The sequence below is a fragment of the Abramis brama genome, assembly GCF_963993115.1.
Source record: "Abramis brama genome assembly, chromosome: 11".
Classification (NCBI taxonomy): Eukaryota; Metazoa; Chordata; class Actinopteri; order Cypriniformes; family Leuciscidae; genus Abramis; species Abramis brama.
In genome coordinates this window covers 24,774,192-24,785,904 of record NC_139973.1, presented here as the reverse complement: position 1 = coordinate 24,785,904, position 11,713 = coordinate 24,774,192, and the positions used below count along the sequence as shown (strand labels likewise).

The 11,713-nt window shown below is 38.8% G+C and overlaps 1 protein-coding gene across 1 annotated transcript; it reads left to right on the top strand.

Moving 5' to 3' along the window:
• Nucleotides 1–931: 931 nt before the first annotated feature.
• On the top strand, nucleotides 932–3,947 carry LOC311092779 (uncharacterized protein). Its single transcript, XM_084129742.1, has 3 exons — nucleotides 932–1,756; nucleotides 2,008–2,290; nucleotides 2,525–3,947. The coding sequence occupies exons 1-3, from the start codon at nucleotides 1,266–1,268 to the stop codon at nucleotides 3,236–3,238; spliced, it is 1,488 nt and encodes a 495-aa protein (XP_083985868.1). The 5' UTR covers nucleotides 932–1,265; the 3' UTR covers nucleotides 3,239–3,947.
• Nucleotides 3,948–11,713: the final 7,766 nt, after the last annotated feature.

The window sequence follows — 11,713 nt, the reverse complement described above, 5'->3', positions numbered from 1 at the left end:
GAGAGATGGATAGATAGACAGACTGATAGAGAGAGATGGATAGACAGTCAGACTGATAGAGAGATGGATAGACAGTCAGACTGATAGAGAGATGGACAGACAGACTGATAGAGAGAGATGGACAGACAGACAGACTGATTGAGAGATGGACAGACAGACTGATAGAGAGAGATGGATAGAAAGACAGACTGATAGAGAGATGGAAAGACAGACTGATAGAGAGAGATGGACAGACAGTCAGACTGATAGAGAGATGGATAGACAGTCAGACTGATAGAGAGATGGATAGACAGTCAGACTGATAGAGAGATGGATAGACAGACAGACTGATAGAGAGATGGATAGACAGACAGACTGATAGAGAGAGATGGATAGACAGACTGATAGAGAGAGATGGACAGACAGTCAGACTGATAGAGAGATGGACAGACAGACAGACTGATAGAGAGAGATGGATAGACAGACTGATAGAGAGATGGATAGACAGACTGATAGAGAGATGGATAGACAGACTGATAGAGAGATGGATAGACAGACTGATAGAGAGATGGATAGACAGACAGACTGATAAAGAGATGGATAGACAGATAGACTGATAGAGAGAGATAGACAGACAGACTGATAGAGAGATGGATAGACAGACAGACTGATAGAGAGATAGACAGACAGACTGATAGAGAGATGGATAGACAGTCAGACTGATAGAGAGATGGATAGACAGACAGACTGATAGAGAGATGGACAGACAGACAGACTGATAGAGAGATGGACAGACAGACAGACAGACAGACTGATAGAGAGATGGAAAGACAGACTGATAGAGAGAGATGGACAGACAGTCAGACTGATAGAGAGATGGATAGACAGATAGATATTACAGTTTTTCTCGATTGGTTTGGCTCATTTCTTGAAACTGAGATGACATTCTCAAAATAACATGGACAAATCTCCAAACCACCTTGCAATTGTTCACAACAGAATGTCATTTTTCATTGGTTTTATCAAATTGCAAATGCTTTAGTACATGTCTCAAGTGACTCTGTGCTTTTTTTCAAATGATTATGTACAAGTAGCTACAGTTAGCACAATGAGCCCACATTTAGCACATTTTCCAAATAAATAGATCTTGCTGATCTAAACTGATTAGTTGATTTTTCAGTGAAATGGTTACTCTCTCCAAAACATATCACCATGGTTTCATTGTGTAAGTCATCATATGCACAATTGTCTGTTCAACTGTCAAAATTAGTCAAAGATATAATACCATGAAAGAATTTCTTGGAACATTTGATAAATTTATGACAGTACTTGACAATCAATCAGGTGAAATTAGAACTAACGAAGGAGCAGTTTCCCACATCTCAGATGACCAATCAAACAGTTTGTTTAGTTACCTGACAGGTGTTGTCTATGATTATGACTGCTGCCAAAAGTATATAGACAGAGCTTGGCCCGGGGCCAGTTTCATTTGCAGTGTGAACATGGAAGCACCTCGCCAAGTACAACAGCAACTTCCTGCTCGAGGAAGAGGAGGAAGAAGAAGAGGAAGAGGAGGAGTGAGAATGCGTGGAGGAATAGGGGGAAGAGGCCGAGGAGCACGGAGGCACCATGATGTCCCAGATGAAATCCGGGCCACCCTTATTGACCACGTTATAAACCATCGCCTCACAATGGCAGAGGCAGGTCGCCGAGTGCAGCCTAATGTGCCTCGGTCTACAGTCTCCTCCATCATCCAAACCTTTCGCAGGGAAAACAGGTACAGAACTATTCTATTGAACTATTCAGTGTTGGTGTGTGTGTAGGCCTAGAGTACTGTAATATCTTCATGTGATGTTATATGATACTATAAAAATGACAAAGAAAAAAAAATGGAGAAAATACTGTGAATAGTATTCCAGTCACTGTGCAGTGCATCACACTTTTAGTACCATAAAACAGCAGTACAATTACATTGGTAACTCATTTTGTAACAAATTTACAGTGTTGACCTTTGACTTGTATGTCTAGGATTGGACGACAGCCTCAAGTGGGTGGCAGAAGAAAACTTCTAAATGAACAACAAGAACGAGAAATATGCAACATGGTCATTGCAAATAATGCCATCACACTGAGACAGATTCGTAATGCAATCCTTCTAGACAATGTAATGTTCCAAAATATAAACTCTATCAGCATCTCCACAATAGACCGGGTATTGAAGAAACATCAGATGACCATGAAACAGATTTACAGGGTACCATTTGAGAGAAACTCTGACAGAGTGAAAGAGCTGCGGTACCAGTATGTGCATGTAAGTCAACTACTGGTTGTCTATCATTGTAACACTATTACAGTAAGACATGGTTACCACTTTTTTTTGTTTTGCTTTATCCTTTTTACCTTCAGAATCCAGCTTTGTGTGACTAGAGCATTTTGCCTAGAAATTGTCTTCAGTTTTTCACTCCCTCTTTTTACAGTACTTTAGATCCTCCCTGCAGTATCTGTCTCTACTTGACTGATTAGATTTATTTTTATTCTATTGTAGAGAATAATGGCATTAGAAGGCAACGAAACCTCTCACATCCTAGTGTTCGTTGATGAAGCTGGCTTCAACCTGGCCAAAGGTCGAAGGCGTGGCCGTAACATCATTGGCCACCGAGCCACTGTGGATGTCCCAGGCCAGCGAGGAGCAAATATAACAATGTGTGCCGCTATATCAGAAAGAGGTGTGGCCACACACATTCCCAGTTTAGGGCCCTACAATACACAAAAGCTCCTCAATTTTTTGGACCACCTTTATACTGATCTGATCCCGGAAAATGAGAGAGGTGAAGAAGGACCTCAGCTACCACATTATGTCATTGTGTGGGATAATGTGAACTTCCACCGTGGCCCACGCATCAGAACCTGGTTCACCACCCATCCCCGGATGCTAATGGAGTTTCTTCCACCTTACTCTCCTTTCCTAAATCCAATTGAGGAGTTTTTTTCAGCTTGGAGGTGGAGGGTGTATGAGCATCAGGCTCAAGACCAGAGGGCCCTGCTGCATGCAATGGATGCTGCATGTGAGGACATCACAGGGGATCAATGTAGGGGATGGTTGAGACATTCACGCCGTTTCTTCCCTCGCTGCATCGCAAGAGAAAATATCCGTTGCGATGTGGATGAGAATTTATGGCCTAACAGAGAGCAGCGCGTCGATGGCCAGGAGGATGAGGATGGTGGCCAGGAAAGAGAGGGTGACAATGGCGACCACTGAAAATATTACTGTACTATAGTTCTGAAACTTTATTTACAGTATGGTAGGCTAGAGTTTTTGTTTTTTGTTTGTGTTTAAATTATTCACATTTACAGAATCCTGTATATGTTTTCTTTTCACAGTATGTTCTCTAATGTTAACATTTCTTTGTACGAATAAAAATGTTTACAGTTTCCTTGAGTATGAGTGGTTTATTGGAGGCTGATTTTACTGTAAAATCTTTTAGTTTTATTCATAGTGGTATTCTGTTGCTAGACCTGTGCCTCAGTGACAAAACGTCTAAGCATTTTGACTTGCAGTGCTTAAACAATGCCAAAGGTATAATGCATTTTGGGGGCATTGACTATTTATATGAGAAGGATATTTAGTTTTGACACATGGATAAACTGTTTTGGGAGAGATATGAGCTTTTGCAGGGGATCCATGGTGTTGTGCTAAACCATCCAGGTTATTTTGACAAAAGCACTAAATGAATGCACATGTGCCAAGGCAATTGAGAAGGATCTGTGCTATTTTGACTGTACTGACCTTTTATATGGGAAAGGAATCTGCTTTTGAAGCATGGACGAAGAGTTTGGGGAAAGATATTTGATTTTGCTAGTGAGCTATAATGTTGAGCAGAACTGTAAGACTGTTTGGCCAAATGACCTTATGGTTTTGAGAATGTCATCTCGGTTTCAAGAAATGAGCCAAACCAATCGAGAAAAACTGTAAATACATGTACCTCAACTGTACGTTGTGAAATGTCAGCAGTTTTAACAGAATCCCCAGAGCAGTTCTTTGTTGTCATCATGTCTTCATCATCCTTGCATGTAGCCTATAATAAAAGAGTTAAAAAAATGAGTTATAATTGATACTCATCAGACAAGGTCCCCATTACGCTAAACCTGTAGGAAGTGTGTGTATTTAATCACAGAGGGGTTTATATGGCATTCCTGAGACAATACAGGTCCCCACAAAGGACAATACACTAGAAACAGTGTGTAAGAGTCAAGACCACATATAATAGATAGACTGATAGAGAGATGGATAGAAAGACAGACTGATAGAGAGATGGACAGACAGACAGACTGATAGAGAGATGGACAGACAGACAGACAGACTGATAGAGAGATGGACAGACAGTCAGACTGATAGAGAGATGGATAGACAGACTGATAGAGAGATAGACAGACAGACTGATAGAGAGATGGACAGACAGACAGACTGATAGAGAGATGGATAGACAGACAGACTGATAGAGAGATGGATAGACAGTCAGACTGATAGAGAGATAGACAGACAGACAGACAGACAGACTGATAGAGAGATGGAAAGACAGACTGATAGAGAGATGGACAGTCAGACTGATAGAGAGATGGATAGACAGTCAGACTGATAGAGAGATGGACAGACAGACAGACAGATAGAGAGATGGATAGACAGTCAGACTGATAGAGAGATGGATAGACAGACTGATAGAGAGATAGACAGACAGACTGATAGAGAGATGGACAGACAGACAGACTGATAGAGAGATGGATAGACAGACAGACTGATAGAGAGAGATGGAAAGACAGACTGATAGAGAGATGGATAGACAGACTGATAGAGAGATGGATAGACAGATAGACTGATAGAGAGAGATAGACAGACAGACTGATAGAGAGATGGATAGACAGACAGACTGATAGAGAGATAGACAGACAGACTGATAGAGAGATGGATAGACAGTCAGACTGATAGAGAGATGGATAGACAGACAGACTGATAGAGAGATGGACAGACAGACAGACTGATAGAGAGATGGACAGACAGACAGACAGACTGATAGAGAGATGGAAAGACAGACTGATAGAGAGAGATGGACAGACAGTCAGACTGATAGAGAGATGGATAGACAGATAGATATTAAATACATGTACCTCAACTGTACGTTGTGAAATGTCAGCAGTTTTAACAGAATCCCCAGAGCAGTTCTTTGTTGTCATCATGTCTTCATCATCCTTGCATGTAGCCTATAATAAAAGAGTTAAAAAAATGAGTTATAATTGATACTCATCAGACAAGGTCCCCATTACGCTAAACCTGTAGGAAGTGTGTGTATTTAATCACAGAGGGGTTTATATGGCATTCCTGAGACAATACAGGTCCCCACAAAGGACAATACACTATAAAACAGTGTGTAAGAGTCAAGACCACATATAATAGATAGACTGATAGAGAGATGGACAGACAGACAGACTGATAGAGAGATGGATAGACAGACAGACTGATAGAGAGATGGACAGACAGACAGACAGACTGATAGAGAGATGGACAGACAGTCAGACTGATAGAGAGATGGATAGACAGACTGATAGAGAGATAGACAGACAGACTGATAGAGAGATGGACAGACAGACAGACTGATAGAGAGATGGATAGACAGACAGACTGATAGAGAGATGGATAGACAGTCAGACTGATAGAGAGATGGAAATACAGTCAGACTGATAGAGAGATAGACAGACAGACAGACAGACTGATAGAGAGATGGAAAGACAGACTGATAGAGAGATGGACAGTCAGACTGATAGAGAGATGGATAGACAGTCAGACTGATAGAGAGATGGACAGACAGACAGACAGATAGAGAGATGGATAGACAGTCAGACTGATAGAGAGATGGATAGACAGACTGATAGAGAGATAGACAGACAGACTGATAGAGAGATGGACAGACAGACAGACTGATAGAGAGATGGATAGACAGACAGACTGATAGAGAGATGGATAGACAGTCAGACTGATAGAGAGATAGACAGACAGACTGATAGAGAGATGGACAGACAGACAGACTGATAGAGAGATGGACAGTCAGACTGATAGAGAGATGGATAGACAGTCAGACTGATAGAGAGATGGACAGACAGACAGACAGATAGAGAGATGGATAGACAGTCAGACTGATAGAGAGATGGATAGACAGACTGATAGAGAGATAGACAGACAGACTGATAGAGAGATGGATAGACAGACAGACTGATAGAGAGATGGATAGACAGTCAGACTGATAGAGAGATAGACAGACAGACTGATAGAGAGATGGACAGACAGACAGACTGATAGAGAGATGGACAGACAGACTGATAGAGAGATGGACAGTCAGACTGATAGAGAGAGATGGATAGACAGATAGATATTAAATACATGTACCTCAACTGTACGTTGTGAAATGTCAGCAGTTTTAACAGAATCCCCAGAGCAGTTCTTTGTTGTCATCATGTCTTCATCATCCTTGCATGTAGCCTATAATAAAAGAGTTAAAAAAATGAATTTAATATTCAACAATATTATTGATCTCCTGCACTGACACCATTATATGAGAACTAAACTGAGCTAGGCGATGACATCACTGTTTTCTCCAGAGCGGCTGTATATATAAATGAACTAAATTAATTACTAATGCTTTTTCCAACCTAAATTAATAAATTATGAACTAAGTAGTGAACTAACTTAAGATGGACTATGACGCCATTTTCTTCTAGAGCTGCTGTACAGCCAAAACAAACTTGGTTGCATTATTTTCCTGTTGTCACTCTAAAGCAGCTTTTCAAACAATCTGTATTGTAAAAAGGTTGGAATATCGATAATCTATTGTGAAAAAAAAAAGTACTGCGATAGTTAGCTCTATCGATATTTTAGCACAGCCCTACTGATAGAGAGATAGATGGATAGAGAGACATACACACCCATAACTGTAAAAATGAGAAAAGTAGACAAATTTTGCCAAACCTTTCTCCAAGGCCAGTCACTTCCTCCATAGTCATACATGGCTCTACACTTACTTTTTGAACAAGGAGCACTGGTGCGCCTAAATAAAACAATTTAGGAGCACAGACAAATATTTGGGGGCACAGTCATTTTTGTTGTATAAGTTTATCATTATAGTTTTATTATTAGAATTATTCAACAATTACATTTACAATGCTCATTGTAAGGTTAAGAACATCAGACCAAAACTTTCAAACAAAAGATTTTCATTTAATTCTACTTTATCGTCATGTAGATTTCATTTATCATTGTATGTAGGCCCTATGTATGTTTCACATTTTATCTGAAATGAAGATCATGTCTGAGTCACTTGGCCAAGCTTTGTAGCCTGGTCGCCTTGACCTCTTTCCAGCAGACAGCCAATTTTCAGCACATTTTGTAGGATCAAACAGTTCCAGGGAGGGCCCCTCTGTGCTGATCCGAATTAGTAGGGCCCTATAAAATCCGTTTTATTTTTTCCCAAATTCCGTTTTAATTTTTGCAAATTCCGTTTTTTCCGTTTTAATTTTTGGGAATTCAGTTTTTTTTTTACCCTTTACTGTAATTTTAGTCGTAAAAAGAGTGTTTTTAATGTTAATGATTAAAATGTACACAAATAAAATAGGAATGACCCTAAATTTATTGAGGTAACAAACAAAATTCTCATTTTAAGAGATGTTAAATGTGGTTTGGTTTGTTTACATTAGTGAATGAATGTATTAGGCTAACTAACATGAACCACGAGCATTACATTTGTTACTGTATTTATTAATCTTTGTTAATCTTAGTCAACCCTAACCCTGTATTTTTAATGTTACTTCACACAGTGCATTAAGCTAACTAATGTTAACAAATACAACTTTTCATTTAAATAATGTAGGCTACTAAATGGTGAAATTAACATTAATAAAGATTAATAAATGCTGTAGAAGTGCAGTTTATTAATAGTTAATGTTAACTGATCTAGTTAACTAGAGTTTAATAAATGGAACCTTATTGTAAAGTGTTACCGATTTTGTTATACACCGAACCGATTCAGTGTTGGACAGATCAGTTGTTTTAACCATTCATTATAGTGAATCAGTTTAAAGGAGTCATTAGTTCGCGAATCGGACGTATCATTAGCAGACGTTGTGTGATTATCCCGGCAGTTTTAGGACATCGCACAAGATTTGTCAACACAGAAAACATTTCATCATTGGATAGGATTTGTTTAGTTTATTGAAAGTGTTTTTTATGTCAGCTGAATGGGCGGAACGCTTTTCAGAGAAGAAGGAAAGGTAAAAAAGTTTTTTTTTTTTTTTTTTTGCACAATTCACACACAGCGGTAGCCTAATTCAGGAAAAAAAATATCCGAATGCTCCACGTGAAACCTCGTTCTTCCGATCTTTTACCATTGTGTCAATTCTCAATTGATTTAGATTAATAAGCGCGAGGGAGTGAGAGAGAGCAAGACAGTTTGAAGACGCGCGCGCGACCGGGCCTCTCTCTCTGCTCGTTCTTTCAGTAATATGCGATTTTCCTCAGAGCTCAGACATACGTTTTTCTCCCACACAAAAACAGATGTAAAATTCCGCGTTGACACTAGATTCCGCGTTAATTTGTCAACTCCGCGATTCCGTGATCGCGGAAATTATAGGGCCCTAAAATAGTTTGTGTGTGGGCACTGTCGTTTTTTTTATGAGGCTACAGACTAGCTACTGAAGATTTAGGCCTAAATAACTGATCTCCCGGTAATATAGTGTCCTACTCTGCCCCTCCTCATGATGATGTATTTGCAGCTGTTTCTATAGAAAAATGCTGTCACTCGCACGGTAGAGCCCTGTCATATGAGATTTCTTCTCCAGGAATGATGTCTTTTGCTGCAAAAAGGCACAAATGTGGCTTCCCCTGGACAATAACCTTTTTCATTATGCAATTTGGATTCCTGCAGTCATCATTCACTAGCCGGCCAAGAGTGGTGTTCTCATGAGTTGCATCAATGCTTGAAAAAACAAACAAACAAAAAAACAAAAAAAACAACAAAAAAAACATGAAATTTATATGAAGGTTTAGCAAACCATGGCTGGGTTTCCCGAAACCTTCTCAACGCTATGTCATTCTTAAGTTACACCTTAAGCTGTACCTTATCGTTAATATGTATTTCTCGAAACATTCTTAGTTAAGTATACCTTCTGTAAGTCATGCGTTCGGAAGGTTGGTCTGGACCACTCTTAGCTTCACCTTATCATGGTTGCAGGTCTATACGAATATAATTATTCTGAAGTTTTAATACACCCAGACAGTGTTCATTTAGGCTAATTAAAGTGTTTTCATGCAAAGAATAACATTGTCATTACACTGATTGTTGTTAGATTTTTAATTATATGATTATACAATATTATTAATTTAATTTAATTGCCGTCTGAATCCACATTTCTGAGTTTACAAGAAGAGATTCAAAATTCACTGTTTAAATCCTTTTTGATCACTACCGAGCACCGTACGTATGACGTACACTTATTACTGAAATGCTGGAAGTAAAAAACAATATTTCATCGCAGCTCCACCTCAGCGAACAAAAATGGGAAAGAGAAGAAAGCACATACAAATTGAAATGGTTATTATGGCAGTAATATATGATACAATTTAAAAATATGTAGGCTTGGCTATTATAAGCTATTATAGTTTGGATTATTTTTTATAATATTCCATGAGTCCTAATAAATGCAATTTCAACAATTTCTGAAGTGCTTATTTTATAAAGAACACCGCTTTCTCACATAAACAGCCCCTGCAAGAGAGAATAACTGATTCTCGAGTCGTCAATATCAACCCTTTCAGCAGCATCGCCACGGAATATCTTAAGCAACTTCTTAAGATATGGTTCGGGGAACACGCCTAGAAATGGTATACCTTCAGTTAAGTTATACCTTAAAGGGATAGTTCACCCAAAAATGAAAATTCTGTCACCATTTACTCACCCTCAAGTTGTTTCAAGCCTGTATGAATTTCTTTTTTCTGCTGAACACAAAAGAAGATATTTTGAAAAATGTCTGTAACCAAATATTGAAGTCTCACTCCGAGCTAAACTCAAAAGTTGGCAACCCTGCAATAGTATTGGGTCATTTGACATAAAATATTTAATAATCTGTGGTAAGTAACGTTAATTGTGAATTTACCACACATACCATAGTTAAGGTAAAGTTACAATAAGGAGCCGTACTCATTAATGCGGGCTAACGTATACAGAATGATAATATAAGAGAATTCATTCGATGACTCGTTTATTCATAACCACGATTTACTAATCTGTTGCCTGGTGTTAGTTTAATCAACATTAATTCGTGGGAATGTGTTCTAATCATAGACTGTAAAAAAATAGGTTCTAATTCATGGCCGCCATTATATACATTTTCCCCGCGTCATGGGCTGAGCTCCGTAGTACGATAATAAAACCAAATCTTTACAGTCAACTCACATTTATAAACTCTCTACAAACCTACCTTTATGATCATTTATGTATCTAGCCTCCAGTGCGTCGGTCTTATCAGTGGCATTGATAACATGGTCCTCGGCATCTTTTGCTGGTCTAATTCTCCTCCGTCTCATGTTGATGAAGAAGCCAGGCTCGTCTCAGCGTCACCCCGGGGATTCACGAAGGCCGCTCCGCTCGCTAAAATCTCCCGCCGTTTTGCAAATTACCACACACTACACCACGCGCAGTCAACAAGTAACGTTAAACAATTTAAATTATTTATCGACATGCAGCTTAAGTTTATCAATAGTATATTCGCCACAGTCAACGAACAACATCAATTAACGTTACACCTCATTAGAAAACTCCATTAGGTCATTTAATTCAACAATCTTTCGAAATTATTCGAACTTGTGATGTGTTTTTATTTAATTATCGAATATAACATAAAAAAAGTCTAATTACCTGTAAAAATGGATTAATCCTGTTGATTGACACCAATAAACGTGATCTCGTCGTGACTCGTTTGATTAAGCGATTGTTTTGCGCATGAGCAGTTGGTGAAATGTGCGTCTTACGTCACAAGTGTGCTTACGGGTGCAGTTCCGCGAACATACTACAGAAGCGCTAAAGAGCAGCGCTGCGATACACACTTACACACGGAGATCAGGTATAGGGATCTCCCAGTCACGTGACCCCTAGCCGTGTGTCAGCCATTTTGACGGAATACTTCAGCGCACCTACATACATGAGAATGCGGATTATCACATGTTTTATGGCTGCGAATTGATTAAAATAATGAATAATGGTCACTGTATTAATTATCTTGAGCCAGCTGAAATGTTCCTATAAATATATTTTCTTTCCAACTGTGCAATCTGAATAAAAATAGGCTAAATATATTTATCCACTAAGCTGCAGCTCGTCTTCCCATTAACAGTTTTTTTTTTCTCTTTCTGACATTTCATACCTGTTGGGTTTACATTTTTTAATTAAATTGACTATAAAAAAAGATTGCTTGTGTGTGCTGGTGTTTATTCCAGTCTTTTAAAATAGTTGAATGAATGAATGCTCGCGAGGTGCCTGTAACGATGTTAAATAAGCTAGGCTTATAATGTACACAGGGTAGAGGAGAATTACAGTCAACTACTTTGAATAGTATAGCATTTTTGGCTTAAACATGTAAACGGTGAAAAGATTGACATTGAAAAATGACACAGAATGATAAATTTAATATTTAAATA

Bases quoted from the DNA above. Each gene is read 5' to 3' on its own strand.
- LOC311092779 (XM_084129742.1), top strand. From the start codon at position 1,266: ATGAAAGAATTTCTTGGAACATTTGATAAATTTATGACAGTACTTGAC. The intron at 1,757-2,007 runs GTACAGAACTAT...TTGTATGTCTAG, and splicing joins ACCTTTCGCAGGGAAAACAG to GATTGGACGACAGCCTCAAG. The intron at 2,291-2,524 runs GTAAGTCAACTA...ATTCTATTGTAG, and splicing joins TGCGGTACCAGTATGTGCAT to AGAATAATGGCATTAGAAGG.